Here is a 27,679-nt window from a genome sequence, read left to right on the forward strand (position 1 = left end):
TCTGTTTTGAGATTTTTGACTGGTCCTACAGAAGTGTTTTTTTCCACGCCCTTCTACTGGGTGAGAGGGAGTGAGTTTTAAAAGGGGAAAAGTTAAGTTACATAAATTAACAACAGTAAAAAAATAGAATTTCTACAGTAACAAGAGGTTTTTTTTGTTTAAGGAAAATGATCTGGTTGACTCTTATCCTGGGTATTAGTCGGAGGTAAATTGGATTCTTCCGAAGTTTCAAGAACTTTTAACATTTTTGATGATTCAATGGGGTTTGTTTTACAGCGCACTACCCTTATGAGTTGTGAAAATTGCATCTGTTCATGATTTACACAATCTCTTTCAAATAAACTTTTTTTTTACTGGGCTCCAGTTTTCGTAGAACACAAAGGTGAAAATTAAAATCTTCTGGTTAGATGGATGGAGTCCTGCGTACATTCTGGACACCGCACTAACAATATTTAAGAATTGTGGACTGAACCCATCCTTAATTCCTTTCTCCAAATCTAGCATTCCAAGAATTGGACTTTAAGCGTACAAAATGAATTTTAATTATTGTTAGATGAGTAAATAATTTATTGGATAGTTTGGCCAGATGCTATATTGCACAGTATTGTGCAAATTATTTAATCAGCTTTGCATGCCTGTCTTTTCCATGCTGTCCTGAGTGACCCTTGAACTGGTCTGGCCCAAACCACCCAACCCAAAGACTGGCATGTCTGAAATCTGGCACAGACTCAGCTCTGATTCCAAGATTTGAGATGTTTTACCTGTGTTGGCTTTGGAAAGAGTGCAGCATAGACTCACTAGAAATATTACCTTGGTTCCATGAATTAGATTATGCAGAAATATTACATAAATAACTCTGTATATTTCAGGGAAAGCAAAAGGGCAATTTAATTCTTCAGACTGAGATTCAGAATTAGTAAGTTAAAAAAGGGAAACCTTTTTCTGCTGATGGGGAAAGTCTAGGGCATAGAGACAGACATTAAAATCATAACCAAGCCATCTGGATAGAAGTTAGAAAATACTGCACTTCAAACAAAAAGGGTAATAAAAATTTGGAATACCCTCTCATTAAAAGCAGTGACTGCTAACTCCATTTTAAATTTGAAATTATTTCTTTATGTACCTAAGGCCTTCGAGAGTTGTGGACCCACGGTGAGAGAATTGAGCAAAGACATAGATCAGCTTTAAGCGTGCTGAACAATGGAACATGTTTGAGGGGCTGAAAGGTCTACTCCTATTCTGCTTCATGCACCAGTTATTTCTGTGCTCCCAGAGCATGCATTCACAGTTAACTGCAGATTTGTGATAAGTTATAAATCTACTGTGGTTCTGTGTTCATTAGAAACTGCCTTGCAGTGACTGAGATTGGTTTTGTTAATTAGAATCTGATGACAGGAAACTTTTGTCAGGTTTTGTGGCTTTATTTCCCTTTGTCTGCAGCATTCCTACTGGGAAGGTCTAATGTTGATATTCATAGCCTGGATTTCCTTCAAAAGGGTGGTTAATTGCCTATACCTCCAATTCTACTGGCTAGCCAGTTTCTTCTCTTAAAAATCTGAAAGTCTGAGGATGTTTTGATGAAAGACAATTTCACTTGCATGACACAAATCTAATGGGATGGGGGAATTGTTTTTGGGGTGGGGTCGTTTAGGAAGTGGGAACAGGAAGAAAATGTGATCGAAGAACCAGTTACTGTTGAGACAAGCGTCCATCACAAACAAGATATGATATATTCCAAGGGTTAAGTGCAGAGTCATTTAGGATAGGTGTAATTTGCCATTTTACTATAGCAAGATTTCTAATGGAGACACATTTCTGTGGTAGATTATACAGTGAGCATTTCAGACCAATATAATTGTATCTGTGAGCTGACGGTCCAGCTGATGTTGAACTCGTAAGAGGTCTTCCGAAAGTTTGCCAAATTTAGTTATGTGACATCTTTGTGGTCTGATCGTTTAGAAACGAACCAATGTCCCTAAGTCACAAGAGCTTCCCTAGCGGGAATCCTCAGCATTAATGCCAGGTCCAATAGAATCTCATAGCATCAGTTCAAAAATGGGCAAGCGAACTCATGATCAGCAGGTACAATTTCCACCCCCCCCCCCCCCCCCCCCACCCCACCCCACTGATGAATCAATACACCATGTTTAACACAATTTGAAGGAAAAATGGAGGTGGCAGTGGCACAGAAAGTACTCTGGATGGGGGATTTCAACAGCCATCACCTAGAGTAGCTCCACAGCATCACTCCAACAACTCAAAAAAAGGAGTTCTTTCCCTCATCCATTCTTGTAAAACAGTTTGTTTTTTCTAATCCTGTTCAGAATCAAAATAAAACAAGATATCAACAATGTTGTGTAAAGTTGTTCGAAATGACTGCTCTTGAGGTGGTGATCAGTTATGATGGATGGGCAATAAATACTAGCATAGCCCATATCCCATGAGCAGATCAAAAACTGCTGTGTTTCTAATATCCTTAAATAACAAACTGTTCAAATTACTACTGTTTCACATTACTATGCTGACTCTGTCTGATTTATATTGTGATTTTTAAAAAATATCCTGCTACTATCTCTAATAATTCTTGCAATTTTCCAATAACAGATATTTCAAACCAAGTTTGTCAAGCAAATTATGAAACTGACCCAGATACACTATAAATTCAGCCTCCAGGCCTGTTTTGCTAACTCAGAATCATAGAGTACTTACAGTGTGGAAACAGGCCCATTGGCCCAACAAATCCACATTAACCCTCAAAGCATCCCACCCAGACCCATCTCCCTTTTATCCACCTAATCTACACATCCCTGAACAATATGGGCAATTTAGCATGGCCAGTCCATCTACCCTGCACATCTTTGGACTGTGGGAGGAAACCGGAGAACCCAGAGGAAACCCACGCAGACACAAGGAGAACGTGCCAACTCCACACAGACAGTCACCCACAGGTAGAATCAAACCCGGGTCCCTGACACTGTGAGGCAGCAGTGCTAACCACTGAGCCACCATGCTGTCCAGTCTATGAAGATTTTAAAAAGTCCTAATTATTGTTTTATTCTTACAAGCCTCCAATATTTTGTCATTTATACTATCCTACAGTATTGCTTTTATCAGAAAACACAAAATACTCCCATCAGGCACTTTTCTTCTGCTAGTATTTATCTCTATCCAAACTTATTCTACATTTTAATCCTCTAAATCAAAATTTCTCATTTTTCTCATTTCACTGAGAGTCATCCCATCATTTTTTTCTTCCCAGTCTTCAAAAACTCATTTCTGCCCATTCACTCTTTGGACCACATTCAATTCTAATATTATTTAACTCATGGTAATTTGCATACAGCACAGCTAGAGATAAAGAGAACCTTTACAGTTCTGCTTTTAAATTTAAAATAATCCCACATCACAACCTCTTTCTTAGTATTGAATATGTCATTGGTGCCCATATGGACGAGGACAGAGAAGATTTCTTTAATGCTTTTTAACTTATGTTCTCAGATGCATAGAGCGAATTAAGTATCCCTATACTGTACATATCCCTACTTCAACTTCATTTCTTTTCACTCCCTATACTTCAAAGACTACTTGCATCATGGTACCAAAGTCAGTTTGCTGATCTACCTTCCCGTCCCTGCTACTGTCTACTCAAGCTTAAGGACCTTTAACCTGTTGTACGACTCCAGTCACTGAACCCCTCCATTGCTATCTCTGGGTTTTTGTACTTGCCTCAGCCCTAGCTGCGCCAACTTCAATCACAATTCAGTCAATGTACACAAATCTTAAATGTAGCTACATTCTGTTACCAAATGTAACTTTGTCAGAAGCTTGGATCTCAGCTCATCAACTCTGAGCCAAAGTTCATTAATTTGCAGAGGAAATTGCTGTGCGTTACCAAGATATTCATCAACCTCCACATGTTAGAGCTGAAACACATCACCAGCCCTACCAAGTTTAGAATTATCACTTAGCTGTTAACTAGTTAACATAGTTAAGCTATTAATTTAATTTTGAATATCACCAATCACTGAACTGCTGGCCTAATTAATGCCTTTGAACACTCACCAGTTAGTTGAGACTGAAAAAATCATACAAAAAGCAGCACTTACGTCCCTCTTTGCAAATTCCAAAGTTATCTTGTGTTCCTTATTGCTGCCTTTCTGCGCAGTCACAGATTCTGATTGCCTGTACAGAGGGTGGGTGACTCACTGTCCAGTTATAACTGCTAAGTCAGCTGTCTTCTACAATAGTTAAAACTTATTCAAGCAACTGCATTCACTTAATTGATATAACAGCCACTTTCTGTTAAACCAGGCCATTTTAACAAGCTTGTAATTTTAAAGTCTCGAGTCAAAACTTGACTATTAATTCATAGCTCAAGAAAAATTTGAGATATCTCACCCGCGCCGGATTCGCATGTTAACACTTTTTCTTCATGACACAGAGGCCTTGTCTTTAATCGTGCTCCCACTTCCAGATCCTAACCTCCTGTTTTTTTAAAATTCACTCATGGTGCTTCTGGTTCTTTAGCCAATCAGTGTCCTCTGGTTATTGATCCTTCTGCTATTGTTCCAAACTTTCATGATTTTGGGCACCTTTAATTAAATTTCCTCTCAAGCTGCTGATGTCTAAAGAGAGCATCTCTAGCTTCTCCAGTTTTTCCATATTGACTGAAGTCTCTTATCCCTGAAGCCATTCTCATAAATTTCGTTTTGCACCCAACCAACGTCTTCATACCCTTTCTAAAGTGTGATGACCAGAATTCAATAAAGTACATTGTGCATATATACTCTAGCATTCTCTGTTCCTATAATTTCTTTCTAAATGTGCCCTTTATCTTTTATTTCCTGTCCTTATTCTTGCTACCAACTGTCTAATTTGACTAATCTGAACGAATCTCAGTGCCAACTCCAGCCCCTGCCACAGTCACTATAACTGAAGCAATTTAACCATTTGAAATCACATAAGTATCCAGGAGCTCATGCAGGTCCTGCCCACTTGCAAAATTTTAAGGCCACATGACTAGATTTTGCTCCTGGTGCAGTCTACCTGAAATGGATTAAATAACAGGATAAGACCTACATTGATATGGTTCTGTCCTACATTCCTTCTAATTTCTGCTGCCACTGTATGGACTCCTGAGATCCGTATGTAGCAGTGACTTCCAAAATTGGAAGCTTTACCTGAATTGAGGGGACACTGGTCCTGTTTGCAGGCCAAGTAATGACATCAGTCGCAAAGAGCATTGTCTTGCAAATTTAGACATCATGAATCCTTTCTCCTAACCTGGTAATGTGAAGTCTCATTATTAGCTGTGATTTCCACTATTTACTTCAAAGAGGCACTGAAAGAGCAAATGAATTTATTGAGGTTGGTTACAGCAAGGAGATATTCAATAACTAATGTACAAAAATTGTTCCAAGTGTAGTATTTGTGCCTATACAGAGCACAAAATTTCAGTGTAGTTCTGGTGATTGGGATTACTTCGCCGAAACTAATTTTTTGTGGCTTAACTGCTTTAGGGTTTTCAGCTTGGATGCAATGATACTGAAAACTTCTTGTTGTCATCACTAAGATTGTAACAGTTAATTCAGAAGGTCAGAAATAGCAGGTTTCATTGGGGAACAGAAAAATAAATTGTTTAAGCTGTCAACCTATTCTTTGAGCACTCTTGTCGTTTGTTCATAGGAAAGTTTATTAGAAAATTCTAACATTGATTGAAAAGTTAATTTATCAAAAAGAACAACCTAGTTCCAGTTCTTATCTGTTGTTATTCTGACTATGGTTACAATTACTGTGAACTGTGCATCAAAATAACCATATTTACCAGACGACTTCCCAATGAAGAAATTACCACATTAAGTTTCACATAACTTTGTGCTTTATGATTCAAAATCATTGTAAATTAACAGACAAATCATGTTGCAAATAGTTCAAATTATAAATGACACATGGAATAGCAGATAGAACAGATACTGTGGGATGGATCTTTTGTTTCTTTGGCTAAATGCAAGTTACATCAAATATTTTGGAGGGAATCTTGTTGCAAGAGCCAGAGAGTTTTCTCTTCCTATCTTATCAAACTTGCCACAGTAATTTCTAACCTTGCCCCTTGGGCATCATGCATATTTGATTTCCATCCCATCTTACCATATGCCATTCCTGGAACAACTCACCACTCGGTGGATTTCTGCATCAAGACCTGCTTCCCTTGCATCAATGCCATCTTTGAAACCCTGCTGTGCATTTGGAAGCATGCAAGCATTTGGCAGTTGCCCTGCTCTTTTTTTTTTAGACACTGTAAGGAGAGGTGACTGAGAAAGGGAGGTTGGAATCACGTTTCTTCGACAGGTACTTGGAAATTCTGGATGGCCTGGTGACACAGTTAAGAGGTGTTCTTTTCCCTGAGAACTGTTAGGAAGCCACACCATCAGACAAACTCAGCCTGGTCGGAGATCACCAACTGGGCAATCCCAGGAGTACAGAGAACCGGGCTGCGGTGCTGAAAGAGACCGAATGACACCCTTAGTCCACCAGGGTAACAGCCATCATCTGCTTACTGCTATCTCACACTCGGTCTGTTTTTGCCATCGCACCCACCTCTTACCAAAGCTCGTGTTCTGATAACGTATCTGTTGTATGCAGCACCTTTCCTTATTTGCTTTTGTTACATCCCTTTGTCCCACATGACAACCCTACAATACCACTCACTCCCTCAGAACACCTTAACATCTTTCTGCCACATGTATAAGCACAAAAAACTGTGCTATTCACTTGTGACTTACTTATCCACACTCCTCCGCTCTTTTATGTCATCACCCTTTTTTTATTTAACTTATTTTTCTAATCAACCTGTTCAGAAATGTTATTGCACACTCCGGTGGAACAGGTGGGACTTGAACCTGGGTAACAGGATGGTGTGATATTGTACCTGTGTGAAGTGCCCAAAATCCATGTCCTCCCCTTCAATGAGCATAGAACTCCATCAGGGTAAGTGCACACCCCATCTGATTGTTACACTTGTCCAAAACAGCAACAACACCCAGATCCCGTAAGACTGGTGCCTGTGGATACAAGCAGCTGGAATGTGACCTGCTCACTGGACCTCAGAGGATGCCTGATGGGAGGCTAGTCTTGTTTAATCATGCTGGACCACCCAAATGAGGTGCACACATGGTCTTGCCCGAGAGACAGTGAAGTGGCATGATGCCATGAGGCAAGATGTACATGACCTCATAAGTGGACTGGTAAGCAGCACATGACAGGCTGCCTGGTTGTGTGACTATGCAAATTGCACTGCAAGCTAAGGCATACATGTCAGTAGATGCCAGGAGAATGTTCACTAAAAGAGCAAGACAGCAGTCCTACTAGGCAGCCTGGTGCAAGCAGTAACCGGGCAGTGCTGGTTGCCAGTGTGCCCCACCTATGAATGTCCGTGCTTCCAGGGAACACTGCCAGTGAATTGGAGAAGTGCCAAGATGGTGGCGAGGGTTCATTGAATGTTGGATGCCAATGCCAATGGAGGAAGGATGCATGAGGCTTGTCACTGTGGATCATGGCCTCTGCTGCAGTTAGACCATGGGCAACATGGAGTCATTTAGAAGAAGCGGTGAGCAGAATGCACCAAGCACTTTCTCTGGTTTCCATGTATTGTTTTCCCAATGGCTAGTTTGTTAGGTGAGTTTGATAAGATCGGAATCAGAATATCAACAGGGTGAGTTGGGCCATCATTAGTTGTGTTAACAAAGCGTGTTAATCGTCATCAGTTAGCAATTTGCTGTGCCCAGTGAGAATCTTGCTATGCTGTTTGTGGAAAGTGTACAAGTTGGAACAAAATATTTTTGACATTATGATTGGCGTCACCAGCCTTTTTGTCCAGTTCTGCCACACATCTTGCCATAGTCCATATTGCTCAGACCATTATAAGATAACATGTTACCTCACTATTACTTACGCCTTCCGTTCCTCCTGGTTCTAGTATGAGCTACAAGATTCTATCAGGTGAAAACTTCCAGTCTTTTTTCTTCAAATAGTTAGCCAATTCTCTGCAAGTATCAGCCTCTGTTTGAATAGGATTATGATCATGCAATCTTTAAGATATTGCTGTGGCTCTGTCCAGACTCTTCTCAACTCTGAGCTTCTGCTGTTAGTTATCTTTACACACTATTGCAGATTCTGGACATTCAATCACATGGATATGAAAGAAATCATGATAACAGCCTTAAATGTGTTTTCAGTATATCCTGCAACTGTTTTCTTTTCTCTTCTCAGCTGACCACCTGGTCCCTATGTTGTAACTTCTGTCCTGTTGGTGCTGCTTCCAAGTCAAGGATCACCAGATTACATTAGTATTTCTTCTTAACCGAAAATTTACAGTTGATATCTTTACTAGAGGTGGACGAGGCCATATTCTTGGTAAAAATCAGTCTGTGGTCTAGTTTCTTCCTGTCAGTGTAATCTCCTCTAGTCCTACAACCTGTGACGTCTCTACACCTCTCCTGAAATTTCTGGTGTTTGCATATCCTGTATTTCAGTTACACCACCATTGGCTGTTGTTCTTTCAGACGCCTTGGCCCTAAGCCTAAGATTCGCACTCTATATCTGTCCATTTCTCTACTCCTCTCTTGTCATTTAAAATTTATGTATTTGGGTCAGCTGTCCCAATATCTCAATTTTTGACGATAATACATCTAAAACTACTTGACTAATTTTCTTTGTTAAAGCCACTACAAATGCAGGTTATCATTTCCAGTTATATACAGAGCCAAAGTAGAAATTATTCTTTTCAAAATATGAATCTGCTAAAGTACTTTTGTTTTTATGTTTCAACAATTAAAAGTTAACTACAATATTTTCAGTCATACTATTATTGTTATTTTTAATTTAGACATAAATATAGTTATCTTTCCCTCCACTGGCATAATTGGAAATATCTGAACTAACGTCACATAATATTCCTCTACGAACCAAATGTCAGTGAGAGTTTATAACACTTTGATAGCAATTGTAATTTTATCTTTTTCAGTGATTGCCTACATGTTGTTGATCCCATGCCTGTTGCTGGACAAGATGTTGAAGCTTATTGCTTGAGGTGTGAATGTAAATATGAAGAGCGAAGCACAGTTACAATTAAGGTATTTTTTTAAAACAGTTTTGGTTAGCTCTGTTGGCTCCACGGCTGATTTGATGCCAACAGCAAGGGGTCAACTCGTGCCCCAGCTAAGGTTAGCATTCTCAATTTCAACTGAGGCATGGTGACTTGTTTAATACTGTTTAAGTTTTACTGAAATTGATTTATTACTAATAACTAGTTGATATAACAGTCTTTCCTATATTTCTGTTGAAATTGGCCAAATCATATAATGCCTTTTGAAGTTTGATTGTAAATTCTTTTTTTCATTCTTCCCATTTCAGTTACAAAATAGTGGTGAAAGTAGCTGGCTTTTGTTTTACTGCTTTTAGAAAATAATTTCTGTAGTAGTGTTTCTACTTTATAGTGATGGAAAAATGAAAACCCTGAAAGTTAGCTGTATGATGCCCTTTTTTTTAGTACAATCACCATTTTTTTTGCCTCCAAAATAGCATCCATGGTACGTGGAGACATCCAATGTTAGTTACTTCAGAAAGCGCTTTGGTGAGGGCATTGGCATTTCTATAGGGAGTGTCCACTAAAGGTAAGTAGAGCAGACAGATCACATCATTGTTTGGTGTGTAGTGCAAGTCTGATGCTGCCTCTGCCATTTTGGAGTTCATTACTTCAGCTCCTTGTAAGCTACTTAACTGCATCAGCATTAAGGCACAATTCTCTCCACTTGATATACATTAACCAGCTCTGGAGATGACAGAGAATAGAAGGAAGCAACCAGTATGGTTCTTTTTGGGTTAGGCTGTCACTGATTGCCTTATCCAGTTGAGGCACCAAAAAGTGCAAATCCATTCCCCCATTCACCAAAAGTCCCACATCTTCGTTGCTGATCATTGAAACATATTCTTGGCCACAGTTCCAAAAATTTAAAACACCACCAAAAAAAAAATTCAAATCTAAATTTAAAAGTCAAAAGGTGCTTACAAGTATCAACATCCTGTACATGTGCAAGCAATAAGTGCCTGTTATGGATGCACCTTGCCTGTCCGGGAGCCTTTGTGCAGTATTTCAGTGACTAAAGTATTGCTTCAAAGTTTCACTGTGAGAAACTGTAGATGACCTTTCAGAAGGACCTCAAGCGGGACTGATCCAAGAAGGCCTAGCTTTGGACTGCACCAATTTGCCGTGGGTGACAGAAGTCTAGGCTTGATGGCTGACAGGCAACACCAGAGCTCTGGTGGGAGGATAAATACTGTGATCCTGAAAGAGGACAAATAGATTGTTAAGAATGGTGACACTGCCAGTCTCTCAAAGATACTTAATCGTGGATGATGGACCTGTAAGTATTCTTCTGAAGTTGCCCACTACTTCCAAGCTAAAGTGGACAAACACCAAGCCTTGTACAAAGCCTTTTGTTAGGTTCATGGCAGACCCCACCATATTCTTTAACATTAACAGGATTTTTGGCAGGTCTGCCAAGGCACCAAGTATTTCAGTGAGCATACCCACCATCCTTCCTCTGACTCCTCTGTGACAGAACTCTTGTGACTTTGCCTTCTGTAGAAATACCCTTATCCCTGCACTGACTGTGGGGTAACTCTCACACACTATCACCAACCTGGATTTTACCAGCCCTCTCAAGATAAGCAATCTGAGCAGAAGAAGACTAAAACTAGCCATGGTTCTAACCAAGCTGTTCCACTAAGCTGCAATACTGTAATCTACATTACAATATAAAAGATTTCCCAGGATGTCCTGTGCACAAAAAGCAAGACAAATCCAACCTGGCCAATTACCATCTATTGGTTTATTCTCCTTCATAAGCAAAGTAATGAAAGTTGTTATAATGGTAGTTATAATGAGGAACTTCAATTATTCAATGTAACCTGGGATACTTGTAGTGTACAGGGCAGCAAAGGGCAAGTATTCCTGGATTGCATTCAGAAGTGCTTCCTATAGCAGCATGCTCCCAATCCAACAAGAAAGGATACACTGTTGGATCTGATTCTTGGAAAAGAGGCGCACCAAGTGGATTATGTGTCAGTTGGGGATCATTTAAGAGACAATGATCATTGTATCATAAGGCTCAGATGATGATGGAGAATGACGTAACCATTCAGAGTGGGGAGAAATCAATTGGTGGAGAGCAGACTTCAGTGGGGCAAGAACAGAGCTGGGCAGGATTGAATGGATCAAGAGCTTAACAGGAAAAACAGCAGCTGAACAATGTGCTACCTTCAAAGAAGAAATGGTTTGGCCGCAGTCAAGGTATATCCTTCATTTGGGAAAAGTAGAAGAAACAAATCTTGAGCTCCCTGATGAAAAAGGAGAAAGAAATTAAGTTAAAGAAGGAAAGTGGTGCTTATGACAAGTATCAGATAGAAAATGAGAATCAAGAAAATATTGAAATTCAGAAGTGATGAAAAAGAAAGTTACAGAAGCAAGGAGGAATTATGAGAAAAGATTGGCAGCCAACATAAGGAGATGTCCCAAAGTGTTCTACAGTCATAGAAATAGTAAAACAGTTGGTGTAAGGAAGGGCAGGCCAATTAGGGATCAAAAAAGTAGATTTACACCTGGAGGCAGGGACATAGCTGAGATGTTAAATGTATACTTTGCGTCTGCCTTTGGTAAAGAGAGAGTTGCTGCTCAAGTCATGGTCACTAGAAGAGTTCAAAAGCTGATTGATTCAGAAATGGTGGATAGCTTGTTGACACTAGGGCTTGATGAGATGCATCCAAGGATTTTGAATGAAGTGAGAGTAGAAATTGAAGGGGCACCTTTGAGTCTAACCTTGACTTGGGGAAGGTTCCAAAAGACTGAAAAATTATAATCTTTATGGCCTTGTTCAAAAAAGATTATCAGGATAAGCCCAGTAATTACACATCAATTAGTTTAACTTCACAGGTGGGGAAGCTTCTAAAGACAATTATTCAGAATGGAATTAGTCGTCACATGGAAAAAGGTGGATTGATTAGCAAAGAAAAAAGCAAAAGAACTGAGGATGCTGTAAATCAGAAACAAAACCAGAAGTTGTTTGAGAAGTTCAGCTGGTCTGACAGCATCTGTGGAGAGAAATTAGAGTTAACGTTCTGGGTCCGATGATCCTTCGCCAGAACTGATGGTGGCTAGAAAAATGTCAGTTTGTACGCAGGAGATATGGTGGGGAAGGGGGAGGGGGTCAGGAGTAAATGACAGGTGGGGATAAACCCTAAAGACAGAAGAACAGTTGAACAGACAAAGGAGTGGTTAATAATCTGGTTAAGAGGGTGAATAGCTGTTAATGGAGACTGTTAGTGACTACTAACAGGTAGTGTATAATGGCAGACTATGTGACAATAAGACCTGGTGTGTGAGGTAGAGGGCTAGGACATGGGAGAGTTTAGGCCTTAAAACTATTGAACTCGATATTGAGTCCAGAGGGCTGCAGGGTCCCCAAGCGGAAAATGAGGTGTTGCTCTTCCAGCCTGTGCAGAGCTTCACTGGAACACTACAGCAAGCTTAAGACTAAGATGTTGACAGAGAACAGGGTGGTGTGTTAAAGTGGCAGGCACCTGGAAGCTCAGGGTCTTTTTTGCAGACAAAACATAGATGTTTTGTGAAGTGGTCACCCAGCCTATGCTTCATTTATCCAATATAGAGGAGACCACATTGTGAGCAGCGATTGGATTGTGAGAACTGCAGGTAAAGCTCTGCTTCTCCTGGAAGGTATCTTTGACCCCTTTGATACTGAGGAGGGAGGAGGTAAATGGGCAGGTTTTACCCTTTGGCAGTTGCAGGGGAAGTTACTGTGGAGTTGTAGGGGGGAGCGAGTTGGGAGTGAAGGAAGAGTGTATCAAGGTAAGCCAGACTGAATGGTCCCTGTGAAAGGTGGACAAGGTAGGGGAGGGGAATACGTGGCCTCTTGCTGGAGGTGACGGAAATGGCAGCTGATGATCTTCTGGATGTGAATGCTAGTGGGATAGTAGGTAAGGACAAGGGGAGCCCTATTGCTGTTGCAGGAGGGAAGAGAGGGGGTGAGAGCTGACAGTCGAGAGATGGGTCGGACCCAATTGAGGGCCCTTTCGACAACAGTGTTGAGGATTCCTTGGTTGAGGAACTAGGTAGACATGTCGGAGGCTCTGTCCTCAAAATTGGCCTCATTGGAACATATGCAACAGAGACAGACGGAATGGAGCCTTTACAGGAAGCAGAATGCAAGGATGTATAATCCAGGTAGCTGTGGGAATTGGTAGGTTTATAGGGATGTTAGTGGCCAGTCTGTCCCCAGGAATAGAAACAGAGATATCAGAAGGGAAGGGATAGACCAGGTGAAAGTGAGGGCAGGGTGGAAATTGGAAGTGAAATCGATAAACTTTTCTAACTCCGGACAAGAGAGGGAAGCACCGTTGATAATATTATCGATATACTGGAGAAAGAGTTGTGGATAGGGGCTAGATTAGGACTGCGAGAAGGAATGTTCCACATACCCCACGAAGAGACAGGCATGACTGGGGCCCATGCCGGTCATCTGACCTGAAGAAAATGAGAGGAGTTAAAAGAGAAGTTATTGAGGGTGAAGACGAACTTGGCCAAGCGGAGTACGGAGGTGCTGAGTAGGGACAGTTCAGGCCTTTGCTCCAGGAAGAACCAGTGAGCCCTGAGACTGACCTCGTGGGGGATGGACATGTAAAAGCTTTGCATGTCCATGGTAAAGAGAAGGCAACTGGAGCCTGCAAACTGGAAATTCTGAAAAGCATGAGAGGAATCACGGATGTACATGGGCAGGGACAGGACTGGGGAGAAAAGATTGAAAAGACTGAGTCAGGTAGGAAGAGATGAGTGGTGTAGGACAGGAACAGGCTGAAACAATCCACTTGATTTTCAGACCCAGGTTTCTAGAAAACATGGACCATGTTTCTGTACTTAACTAGAATCACTATCATTACAGCTAATTGAATTCTAACTACAGGTATAAATTAAATTAAAACTCGAAACTTCTTACAAACTCTCTTCCACATGCACACTTACAGATAGACATAAATAGGGAAAAAAATATACAGGCAGAGAGAAAACTGGAAAAACAGTTCTGCTGAACAAAGATTACAGATCTTTTGGATTAGCATTTGCTGATCCAAGAGTTTCTCCTCAACTTGACATTTTTTGAATGTTTCCACTGATTTGTGAGAGGAACTGGTGATTGGTTCAAATATCAAAGGTCTCTGACTTATCTAATTCAAAATCACATCATGCAGCATCTGCTGAAGGAAAGATAAGCTGGTTTTCTTCATGTTTAAAGTGGCTTACTATAGACAACTGACAAGAGTTTTTTTGACTGGTGTAGTTACTGGTTTCTCTTCTGAGCTGACTAGCTTCTCTCTGTCCAATTCACGAACCAAGCTATTCAGCTACCTGACAACCATTCACCTAATTGTTGGCAGGCAGAGGACCTTTGTCATTGATAACTGGTCGCTAGCCCACATCAATCAGCCTCACTTGTAAACAAACCTTCAGCTCTAGATCATCTGCACGTTGCTAGAACCCACAGCTAGACAGATACTGTTTACAACAGATATCACATTTCTTCCTTCCAAAAATGCAGGTATCCTTATAAATCCCTAATTTTTCAAATAATTTTCTTGTCATTTCAATCTTCATTTAGAAAGCACAAAAATGAAAAGAAACAGTCATTAAAATGAAGCTTTAGCAAAACTGGAGTCCTTGGTAATCAAAGAGAGAAGCTGTCTGCTGTTTGGAGTCATATTTGGCACATAATGTGATTGTGGTTGTGGCTGTCAATTATCTTGGCCTCAGGACATCATTGCAGGTGTTCCTCAGGGTATTCCTCAGGCTAAGTTCTTTATGCAGAGGGTGGTGGGTGGCTGGAACGCGTTGCCAGTGGAGGTAGTAGAGGTGGGTACGATAGCGTCATTTAAGATGTATCTAGACAGATACATGAATGAGTAGGGAGCAGAGGGATACAGATCCTTGGAAAATCGGTGACAGGTTTAGATAGAGGATCTGGATCAGCGGTTGCTTGGAGGGCCAAAGGGTCTGTTCCTGATCTGTAATTTTCTTTGTTCTTTATATTTTCCTAGCCTCATTCGTCTTAAACTATTTCATGATGACCTTTCTTATGTTATCAGGTCAGACGTGGGGATGATCGCTGATGATGGTAGAATTTTTGGCAGCATTCAGAACTTTTTAGATCCTAAAGCAGTTTGTATCCATTTGCAACAAGACCTGTAAAACATCCAGGTTTTAGAATGACATGTGGCATGTAATATATACGGCACACGCAAATGCCAGGCAATGACCAGTACCAACAAATGAGAATCTAACCAACATCTATTTACATTTAGTGGCATTGCCATTATTAAATTCTTGGACTATCAGCATCCTGGTGGTTACCATTGACTATAAACTGGCTGTGACAACAAGAGCAGGGCAGACACAAGGAATTCTGTACCACGTAACTCACCTCCTGCCTCAATGCCCGATCACCATCTACAAAGCAAAAATCAGAAGTGTGATGGAATACTCCACTTTCCTGGATAGATCCAGTTCCAACAATACTTATGAAACTCAACATTCAGGACAAAGCATCTGGCTTGATTTACACGTCCATCCACACCTTCAATATTGAGTTCCTTCACCACTAATGTACAGTGACTGGACTGTGTACCATTTATAAGATGCATTGCATTCTCTCACAAGCACTTCTTTAAGAATACCTTTTCAATCCATTGCGTTTACCATTTATAAGGATGAGAAAAACAGATAAATAGGAACACCACCACGTCAAGTTCCCCTCCAACTCGTGCACCATCCTGTCATGGAACTTTATCAATGTTTCTTGATTGTTACTTGGTCAAACTCCTGGAATTGCCATCCTAACAGCACTATAAGCATCGAGCAGTTCAAGAAAGCAGCTCACCAGCACTTACTCCAGGGCAGTTAGGAATGAATAATAAATGCTGGCCTAAACTGTGAAGGCCACATCCCAAGAACGAATAAAAAGAACTAATCCTGTATTCTTTGTGACACGTAACCTGCAACTAGATGCGGCTTTCCCTTGTATAAGATCTTTAGGAAATCCAGTTTGCTTCATCTGCTGGTTTCCCTTTATCTACCCTACTTGTCACATCATCACATAAACTCTAATAAAATTGTCAAGTAGGATTTCCCTTTTGTAAAACCATTTGCCTTACTCGAATCGCAGTGTTTTTCCATTCAGCTTAGAATTGATATCAGACGAATTGGTCTGCATGTCTCTGTTTTCTCTTTCCCTACTTTCTTGAACAGCTTTATTTACTAGCTTCCAGTCTGCTGGTTGCATTCCAGAATCATGGGAATTTTGTAAAATTATATCATCGTATCCACTTTGTCAGCAGATATCTCTTCTATAACTCTTCTACATTGTAAGCCATCAGGTTTTAGATCTCGAGCTTCTGCAGGATTGTTTGGGAGATGAGGATATTTATAAAACGGACAGAGTCATGCCCTTCACCTTCCTGCACCATGCCATTTCACACATCCAGAGATAACCCTCCACTCCAGACTCCAATGTACCACTAAATCAGCCAATTCAGTGCCCTATCTGTTGGGAATTTACCAGTGGGAGGTGTGCCTTTTGCTCATTTGGAGACTACTAGGTGAAACCAGGCTGCCTAGCTGAGATAATAAAATGTGAGGCTGGATGAACACAGCAGGCCAAGCAGCATCTCAGGAGCACAAAAGCTGACGTTTTGGGCCTAGACCCTTCATCAGAGAGGGGGATGGGGAGAGGGAACTGGAATAAATAGGGAGAGAGGGGGAGGCGGACCGAAGATGGAGAGTAAAGAAGATAGATGGAGAGAGTATAGGTGGGGAGGTAGGGAGGGGATAGGTCAGTCCAGGGAAGACGGACAGGTCAAGGAGGTGGGATGAGGTTAGTAGGTAGATGGGGGTGCGGCTTGGGGTGGGAGGAAGGGATGGGTGAGAGGAAGAACCGGTTAGGGAGGCAGAGACAGGTTGGACTGGTTTTGGGATGCAGTGGGTGGGGGGGAAGAGCTGGGCTGGTTGTGTGGTGCAGTGGGGGGAGGGGACGAACTGGGCTGGTTTAGGGATGCAGTAGGGGAAGGGGAGATTTTGAAACTGGTGAAGTCCACATTGATACCATATGGCTGCAGGGTTCCCAGGCAGAATATGAGTTGCTGTTCCTGCAACCTTCGGGTGGCATCATTGTGGCAGTGCAGGAGGCCCATGATGGACATGTCATCTAGAGAATGGGAGGGGAAGTGAAAATGGTTTGCGACTGGGAGGTGCAGTTGTTTGTTGCGAACTGAGCGGAGGTGTTCTGCAAAGCGGTCCCCAAGCCTCCGCTTGGTTTCCCCAATGTAGAGGAAGCCGCACCGGGTACAGTGGATGCAGTATACCACATTGGCAGATGTGCAGGTGAACCTCTGCTTAATGTGGAATGTCATCTTGGGGCCTGGGATAGGGGTGAGGGAGGAGGTGTGGGGGCAAGTGTAGCATTTCCTGCGGTTGCAGGGGAAGGTGCCGGGTGTGGTGGGGTTGGAGGGCAGTGTGGAGCGAACAAGGGAGTCACGGAGAGAGTAGTCTCTCCGGAAAGCAGACAGGGGTGGGGATGGAAAAATGTCTTGGGTGGTGGGGTCGGATTGTAAATGGCGGAAGTGTCGGAGGATGATGCGTTGTATCCGGAGGTTGGTAGGGTGGTGTGTGAGAACGAGGGGGATCCTCTTAGGGCGGTTGTGGCGGGGGCGAGGTGTGAGGGATGTGTTGCGGGAAATACGGGAGACGCGGTCAAGGGCGTTCTCGATCACTGTGGGGGGAAAGTTGCGGTCCTTAAAGAACTTGGACATCTGGGATGTGCGGGAGTGGAATGTCTTATCGTGGGAGCAGATGCGGCGGAGGCGGAGGAATTGGGAATAGGGGATGGAATTTTTGCAGGAGGGTGGGTGGGAGGAGGTGTATTCTAGGTAGCTGTGGGAGTCGGTGGGCTTGAAATGGACGTCAGTTACAAGCTGGTTGCCTGAGATGGAGACTGAGAGGTCCAGGAAGGTGAGGGATGTGCTGGAGATGGCCCAGGTGAACTGAAGGTTGGGGTGGAAGGTGTTGGTGAAGTGGATGAACTGTTCGAGCTCCTCTGGGGAGCAAGAGGCGGCGCCGATACAGTCATCAATGTACTGGAGTAAGAGGTGGGGTTTGGGGCCTGTGTAGGTGCGGAAGAGGGACTGTTCCACGTAACCTACAAAGAGGCAGGCATAGCTGGGGCCCATGCGGGTGCCCATGGCCACCCCCTTAGTCTGTAGGAAGTGGGAGGAGTCAAAAGAGAAGTTGTTGAGGGTGAGGACGAGTTCAGCTAGGCGGATGAGAGTGTCGGTGGAGGGGGACTGGTCGGGCCTGCGGGACAGGAAGAAGTGGAGGGCCTTGAGGCCATCTCCATGCGGAATGCAGGTGTACAGGGACTGGACGTCCATGGTGAATATGAGGTGTTGGGGGCCAGGGAATTGGAAGTCCTGGAGGAGGTGGAGGGCGTGGGTGGTGTCACAGACGTAGGTGGGGAGTTCCTGGACCAAAGGGGAGAAAATGGAGTCCAGATAGGTGGAGATGAGTTCGGTGGGGCAGGAGCAGGCTGAGACGATGGGTCGACCAGGGCAGGCAGGTTTGTGGATTTTGGGAAGGAGATAGAAACGGGCCGTGCGGGGTTGGGGAACAATGAGGTTGGAGGCTGTGGGTGGGAGGTCCCCTGAGGTGATGAGGTCGTGAATGGTGTTGGAGATGATGGTTTGGTGCTCGGGTGTGGGGTCATGATCGAGGGGGCGGTAGGAGGTGGTGTCGGAGAGTTGCCTAGCTGAGAGTATTGTTTGGACTGTCTTATTCAGGCACTGTGACCAATGGATGCCTTTTCTACCCCGCTCGCAGTGGCAGTTGCTGCGCTTGTGGCAACTTTCATTTCTCTGCTTTCATCACCATCTCCAATTACTCCAGGTCACACCCCACCCTTGGCAATATCTGTTCAACTCTCCATGGCAACTTCCCAACCTAACTTACTTATTCTGATGGCAGCATACAATGGTGTTCTCTTGGCTGCATGCAATCCCAACAGTGATGCTAGCAGCACAAAAACCTGGCTGCAGCTGACGTATATATGTGCTGCCTGTCGTGTTTAAAAAAAAGCACGCTTGGATGAATTATATGTTGACATTTATAAATACATTTTTAGGCCCTGGCCAAGTGCTGTACTCTTCGGCCATCTGAATGTTACTATCTGTGCTGGGAAAGTTTGCTATCTAGGATATCAGTGCTCATGCTGCTACATCAAGATAGTACTTTTTTACTGTGACAATTTTACATGTCGAGCCAAGGTAGCCAGTTTCTCATTCACAAAATTCTCTTTAAACCCTGATGACAGGAGAGCCAGGAAAACGAGTTCAGAAAATTTGCATCAATGACATTTCCTGTGTTTACTGGTGAGATTCATTTCCCTGCAATCAGGAATTGGTGTTTTGTCAGTGGTTAAAAAATGTATTGTTCACCTTTTATATTTCTGGTTTGCAGGTAACGATCATCATTTATCTGTCAATTCTGGGCTTATTGTTGCTTTATATGGTTTATCTGACATTGGTAGAACCCTTGCTGAAGAAACGTTTATTACGTTCACAGTTACTACAGAATGAAGATGACTTTGGGGTGAGTTCTGATCTATATACAGTAATTTAAAATATTGACCTGAATTTTCTGGTATGAGGAGCAATGAATGACTCAGTTGAACTGCTGATGAACCTCAGATCCCTGAGGAAGTTATAACAAGCACATATGCATGGTACTTCTGTCATAAGTTTAAACCTCCGATTTCTGCTTTTACCATGCCAGACTATTGCATCATTCTTTATGACTGTGGGATTGGATGGTTAGAACCATGTGCAGTTGTTCTGTTTGCCCTGAATGTATGCTGGCTTTTACAGGGACTTAGTTGGAGCTTTCCATAGTGGTATAGTTCTCAGTGAACCAGATGAATTGTCAAATCACAACAGTGATTACAATCATGTCCATACCTGTGGTGATAATTCTTAATGTACAGTGTTCATCCTTGTCTGAAAACTGTTCAGCATGTCCCTGTTAATGCTCCCCCTGTCCTTCCTTCACTGGAATTAACTTCCCTACTTGGCCTCCTCACTCTGTTCATTACTGCATTCTTCCTGGAATCAGAACTGGAAGGTGCAATGGCTCTAGCATAAAATAGTTAAGTGGGCAGATTAAATCGCAGTTAATGGTGGGCAGAGCCTTCCTGCCGTTAGCAAAACGAGCTGGCCATTTATTTTGCAGCTGTATAAATGTCTTGTAGGTCAAAGGAAAACCTAAGATAAAGACACATTTTGTTATCTGGTGAGTTATTGGATTTTAAGTTTTGCACATGAAATGCATAATTTTATTGCATGATGTAGTGGTCAATCATCTACAGAAAAGGATCTTGATCATATTTTGTATCTAGCATATTTGAAATGTAAAGACAATTTAGTTTTATTGTCACTCATCTGAATATAGTAGCATGAGAAAGCATTATGAAACAACAGACTACTTTTTTGTTCCGGTTTTTATGGCTCAATTGGCATTTATCCACTGACACCTGATAGGAAGGCTTTTTGAAGGTGTGATTTGTTTTTTATTGATTTTTAGATCATTCACAGTTTAATTTCTAATCACTCCATGATTGTTAAAACAGCACAACAGTTTAATTATTCCAACATGCTATATTTCTTCACTTCTGGTTTGTAACTTCAGCTGTTTTGGGGAGGTAACCTAAGATGGCTAGACTTGTATTATAGGGGAAATGGGAAATCAGTGTCACACTATTAACAGATAATAAAATGTGAGGCTGGATGAACACAGCAGGCCAAGCAGCATCTCAGGAGCACAAAAGCTGACGTTTCGGGCCCAGACCCTTCATCACACTATTAACACTTGCTTCCTTGTAATTGATTAACAGCAATGGTGCTAGTAAAAGTGTGTTGACGGTCAGGATGAATAATGTAAAAGGGCACTATTCCCTTGCAAGTTGAAACTATTATTTACACCGCTCTGTGAGCAAGCCCCTAGAGAGTGGAGCTTATGAATGTGATTTAAAGTTTAACATGTTTATCTGCACAACTCTTCAAATTACAAACTGAAATTTGTAATTTGAAATATGCCATTTCAAAGATCTGGAATTTATTGTAGCCACATCTGTCTAGGCTTGCGTTCTTCATTGGCAGATTCAACAAGGTGCACAGCAACAGTGTTGAATTTAATATGTGTCTTCTCCTTGGTCTTGAATTGAAATTCCAAAGCAAGGTATGACACCTAACATTTTCAAATGAACGTTCCAGTAGTCATTTACAATTCCAGGTGTGCTTATTTCCTCTTTCACAAAAATGACTGTTTTGATAAATTGTTTATGTGGAACCCCTTAAATGCTCACTTTTAACTCCATCATAAAATATCAGGAAAAAGCAACGAATATATCAACATATAAATACTCCATGCTGTCTAAATCTGGAGTAGATCTGACATGATATTCATTTTGTTTGATCATCTAATTAGGTAGAATCCAGTTTCAACTGTAGCAGATTTACCCTGGAGCATTCTGAATGAACATTCAGAATTGGCTTGGTGCTTTAAATTTTAAAATATTTGATTAATAATTTATATAGATTAAATTGATTATTTTTACATTGCTATAGAACATTGTTTTGTGCCCTTGCAAATTTGTAGCTTATGTTGATCTCAGTTTTTCCCAAAAATTAATTTCAGAAGAAAAGTCCATTCAAGTGGATTTTAGAGATGGAATCCAAACTAAAATTTTGCCTAAAATAATCATTCTGCTGCTTGTAAATTGGAGAAGTGAGAAACTGAATACAGATGAGTCAGTGTGATGTTGTGCTGTAGCAAGGTCAGCCAGGTGAACCTCATAGAAAATGAGTTCCCTGATTGGAGCTGTTATGTTGCTCCAATCAGCGAGTCCTTACTGACAGATATAAACAGGAGTGTTCGAGGTTCTGCTCACTCTGAAAGCTGGCTCAGATGAGGCGGGATCAGTGTCAAGTACTGTACATGTGTGAATAAAGGGTGACTTGTTAACAGAATTCTAGCCTCTGTGGAGTTATTTCAGTGATGATGAGCGAAAAAAATACGCTCCTGAAGAAATTCGCTTTGATTTTAGTGTAAGCATTTCTGGCATCGTATGTTATTTGGGAAGCTTGATTTGTTTGATCCTGCCTTCAAAGACTAGGTCCAGTATGTTGAAAGGATGTGTTATTTTTCAGGCAAATGGCACTAGGGCAAATAAAAATTAATTCCCTCGACAGCTTGTGGACCCACAGCTTTTTCGATTATTAGGAGCCTAACTTTCCTGAGGCACCAGATAAAACATTTCAAAATGGATTTAGTTAAATAATATTATGACACCAAGCCCCCTCTAATTCTGACATGCTATTGGTTTTACTTGGCAATTCAAGAACCAGGGGAATTTGTGTCAGGATTTTTGACAAGGTTAAGACAACTGGCAGACGCATGCAATTTTGGTTTAACCCCAACAGGTTGCTGAGAGATTGTTTGGTATGTAGGACTAATGATGTAATCCTGCAAAAGTGCCTACTAGCTGAAGTTCAGCTGGAATTCAAATAGACACTGCAACTGGCTTTGTCATTAGAAGATGCTGCAAGTGGTGCATATGAATTACAGGGTATGCTGATGGAAGTGACACCTTTGCCAGTCTGACTGGTGGGGAATTAAGCAAAGGCAATTGCATAGCCTCGCTCAGGACATATCCTAAGTCAAGAGACTCTAAGTCAGCCCACAGTAAAACCCCAAAACAAAGCCAAGCCTACACCAAATGGTTAATATTTTTTTCAGGATCTCAGCTGGTAAGCCATTATAGTTGCTGTTGGTACAAGGACCTGAGACAGCGAAAGAGTTCCATTAGGCCTTAATTGAGAAAGAGAACTCACAAGCTGGTATCCAGGACAGTGCATACCCTGTAAAGCTCATTTACATCCGGCAGAGAACAGCTAAATTTCTTAGCTACATCCAAATCAGAATCATCAAAGTAAATGTCTGGTTAAATGGTCACTATATTCTAATGAAGGTTGATACCAGCATGGCTGTATCAATGATTGCAGAGCCAATCTTTAACAAAATTTGCTCTGGACTTCAACTATTAAGTTTGTGTAAGACCTTGGCTAGACTGAGAACCAATACCTCTACAGATTAAGGGTGCGGTTTTGGTCTCATATCAGGGGCAGCTGATTCAATTCCCACTGTTTATAGAAAAAGGCTCTGTTTCAAGCCTGCTTAAATACCCAGAAGTTTCTCAGGAAGGTCCAGGGACTTTTAAAGGAGCCAAAGCCACCCTATGTGTTGACCAGGATGCACTTCCACCATTCTGCAAGGCCTGCCAGTACCATTTGCCTTACATGCAAAAGTTGAGGCAGAAATCTGAAGGCTGGAAAGTGAAAGAATCATCAGACGAGTCTGGTTGACAGAATAAGCAGCATTGGTTTTACCGACTGTAAGCCCAACAGGTCAGTTTGCCTTTGTGGGAATTTTAAACAAATGGTGGACCGCTTCTCGCAGCTGGAAAGATGCACAGACCCTCATATAAAGTACTTACAACAAAAGTTGGTGGGGAGGCTTCCTGCACAAGGCTGGACATAAGCCAAGCATACCTGCAGTCACAGTTAAATGAGGATTCCCAGAAGTATGCTACAATTAATATCCATAAGGGTTTGTACCAATATATAAGACTACCGTTTGGGGTATCATCAGCCTGTGCCATTTTTCAGAGGATGATGAAGAACATTTTAAAAGGCCTTCCGCAGGTCACCATTTATCTGAATGACATGCTAATTAACAGGGAAGACCAATAATGAGTACTTAAAGAACTTGGACATAGTCCTTATATGTTTCTCCAAGGCTAGCTTATGCTTTAGAAGGGAAGAATGCCTGACCTACACAAACAAAGTTGCTGGAAAAGTTCAGCAAGTCTGGCAGCATCTGTGAAGAAAAAATCAGAGTTCACATTTTGGGTCCGGTGGCCCTTCCACAGAATGTGTTCTGAGGAAGAATCACCAGACCCAAAACGTTAACTCTGATTTTTTCTTCACAGATGCTGCCAGACTTGCTGAGTTTTTCCAGCAACTTGATTTTTGTTCCTGATTTAAAGCATCCATATTTCTTCCAGTTTTTACCCAAGTGACCTACTTGGGCTACAAGGTCAACCAATTCAGTCAACCAGTACACGCCTTGGAAGATAAAGTGAGGGCGATAGACAGTGTCCCAGCTCCCATATCTGTTCTGGAGCTTGGGTCTTTCCTTGGATTGGTAAATTATACAGAAAGTTCATACATAACCTGGCCTCCATCCTGGCACTGTTACATCAGCAATTGAAAATGGTCAGCCTTGGATCGGTCTCGCAGCCAAGACGTAGCCTTTAGGGAAGTGAAGAAGCAGTTTTCTTGTTTAATGTGTTGGCACGCTTTGATCCCAAGTGAGATCTGACATGCAATGCCTCCCTGTGCGGTATTGGGGTAGTCTTGGCTCACAGGTGGCCCAATGGAGAGGAACTCGCAATAACATATCCTTCCAGGACATTGGCTGATGCAGAGCGCAAATATGCCAGATAGAGAAAGAAAGTTTGGCGGTCATCTTTGGTATGAGAAAGTTTCACTAATGCCTTGAAGGACATAAATTTGTAATAGTAACAGCCCGCATATCCCTGCTAAGGGTACTGAAAGAGGACAAGGCTAAGCTGCCAATAGCATCAAGTTGAATTCAGTGTGGGCTCTCATTCTAAGATCATACAATTAAAAGTTAGAACAATATCCGGGGGTCAAGTAGCAAATGCAGATGCCTTGGGCCGCCTCCTGCTGGCAAATACATCACTGATAGTGTTGCCACTGGAACAGTCTGTTCTGGTTTTAATCTTTGTGGACACCCTTCCAGTCACTGCTGACAGTAACAGACTGTGGACACAAAAAGAAGCCATCCTGGCAAAACCGAAACATCTGGTGGTCATTGAGGAAACCAAAGGGCCATCACAACCAGAATTGAAATCTTTCTGGACCCGGTGAGATCAGGTCACCAATGGGGATGGCATATTATTTTGGAGAGCAAGAGTGATTGTCCTGACTAAAGGTCACTGCCAAATAAATACTGGCTGATCTCCACCAGGGTCATCAGGAGTGTCCGAAATGGAGATGTTGGTGAGATGTTATGTCTAGTGGCCAGGATTGGATGCAGATAACCACACTGGCGGGACAGTGCCCAAGGTGCCAACAGGGACAAAAATTACTGCCAGTAGCTTCCCTGAATTCGTGGACTTGGTTGTACATCCACTATGCCGACCCTTTCATGGGCTCAACGTTCTTAGTCATTGTGAACACTCACTCACAGTGGTGGGATGTGCATAGAGTTCATTCGTCAAGCATTTTTTGCAATATACGGGGTCCTAATAGTATTAGTCACAGACAATGGGCTATCATTTACTAGCAGGGACTTCAAGTATTTCCTAAAGTTGAGTGGCATTCAATATGTAAGTCAGCTCCATACCATCTGTCATCTAATGGTTTGGCAGGAAGAGCAGTCCAAACTCTGAAGGCATGCTTAGAGACAGCCTACAGTTTCACCTGATACCAAACTGCCCCAGTTACTGTTTGATGATAGAACCAAAGGTCACGCAACTGGAGGGATAGCTCCAGCAGAGTTGCTATGGGGGAGAAGACTCCACACCAGGTTAAATCTGGTCTTCCCGGATCTGGGGTTGAGGTTGAAACGGCATCAGGAACACCAGTGCCAAACACAATACCCCTCTAGGCGAGAGACAGTTCACTTCATGGGATAAACTTTGATGCTGAAACCACAGAAATGACTGTACATGGGTAAGAGGCATGGTTGACATGAGGTCAAGTCGCATTATGTATAAAGTTTGGGTAGGTGAGGCGGTCCTGAGCAAACATGTCGACCACACAAAAGCTGCAAATTCACAAATTGGACAGGAGCAAAACATACCCAGTGCCTTAGAAAGGTAGTCAGAGCCCATCGGTTCTTCCCCTCCATCTAGCATCGAAGAAACCTCTGAGTCTGAGATAGACAGTGCAGATTTGACAGTCTCGACACCTTTACTGCCTGAAGAGGAAAATAATTTTCTTCCAAGACACTCTGGGCTACAGTTCAGTACAACGCCTAAAACTGAGGCTGAATCGGAGAAACCGGACCCACTGTGAAAACTCCCCAAGAGAAGCTACAAGAAAAAGAACAGGCCTACTGCCCCAAACTTAGAGGGGGTGGGACGTAGTGATTGGAATGAGGTCAGCCAGGTGGACCTCATGGAAGGTGAGTTCCTGACTGGACTGGGTTAACAGCCCCAATCAAGGAGCCCAGGCTGACAGATGGAACGCGAAGTATCCGAATCTCTGCTCTCTCTGACAGCTGGCTCTGCTAAAGCTGAACCAGTGTCCAGTTCTATGCATGTCTAAATAAAGCGTGACTTAATGATGGGATTACCAGCCTCTGTGGAATTATTTGATGTGACAATTGCAAATTTCCTCTTCCAAATGAAAATTATAATCTCTGATCTAAATATCCTTGCTTTAGGTAAGAAAGTAATATGATATATACTCTTCTGATTAGTTTTTCTAAAGATGCATTAATTTGTTATTATGAACAGTGGAATGAGTGATTCCTTCTTTTTGTCTTTTCACTTTTCCTTTTCACACACCTGTCTTTACCCAAACTCATAACAAATGCAATTATTGTCATACTGTTATAAAACAACTGTACAAAACTGCTAATTATTTTAATTTTTTTCTTAAAAACACATCAATTAAAAACAATGAGGTGTCAAAATCAAGTGCAGTGAACCCAGACTAGATGGTATTGATAAGTGGATCAGCATTTACAGCAAAATTCAAACCCCGTGTTAAATCATTTTTTCTGTCATTGCTTTTATATTTCCTTTCCAGGTTTCTAGGTCAAAAAGGGAAATTATCTATGTAAACTTACCATGCTATAATTTTATTCTTAGACAAGGAGGATTGTTGCAACAGATATTCACAAGCAGAATGAAATTACAGTATTAGGTTAGAAGCTTGTATTATAAGTGTGAATCAGAATTTATCATCGGTAATGTTGAAAAGTGAATCAGGAGCTGATTTTAAATTGTAAAACCACATCATCTACTGACATAACTTAATCCTTTCTAGAAATGCAGAACTAAAACTGTTTGCTACCTTCTTCAAGACTTTGGAATTAAAAACATGGTATCTTTCAACCACTACCTCCTGGCTTGTTGCCTGTTGTCTTTCATTAATTTCAGTCTCTATATTGTTCTGAATTCCTGGTCGGTTTATTCATGCTCATATTAGAAATGATGACTTGTATCAAAACACTTACTTAGCTTTTGATACATTTGTACAGTTTAGCAATGATAGTGGAAATTGTTGCCAACTTCAGAACTGGAACAGCTCTGCAGTGTGGATATGCAGTCATTGAAGAAAAATTAAGTAAGTAGGTTATTGTCGTGAATCACTAAAATCAGATTTAAGAATGGGCTTATCAGCTTATCAGAGATGAGAAAAT

The 27,679-nt window shown here is 41.9% G+C and overlaps 1 protein-coding gene across 1 annotated transcript in view; it reads left to right on the top strand.

Moving 5' to 3' along the window:
- The window catches only part of tmem9b (TMEM9 domain family, member B), a 71,109-nt gene that overhangs the window by 20,822 nt on the left and 22,608 nt on the right, over positions 1 to 27,679 (top strand). The window contains exons 3-4 of the mRNA XM_048545806.2: positions 9,023 to 9,131; positions 19,625 to 19,756. Coding sequence (XP_048401763.1) covers positions 9,023 to 9,131; positions 19,625 to 19,756 — 241 coding nt within the window. The remainder of the gene's footprint in view (positions 1 to 9,022; positions 9,132 to 19,624; positions 19,757 to 27,679) is intronic.

The sequence above is a fragment of the Stegostoma tigrinum genome, chromosome 17 (genome assembly GCF_030684315.1).
Source record: "Stegostoma tigrinum isolate sSteTig4 chromosome 17, sSteTig4.hap1, whole genome shotgun sequence".
NCBI lineage: Eukaryota > Metazoa > Chordata > Chondrichthyes > Orectolobiformes > Stegostomatidae > Stegostoma > Stegostoma tigrinum.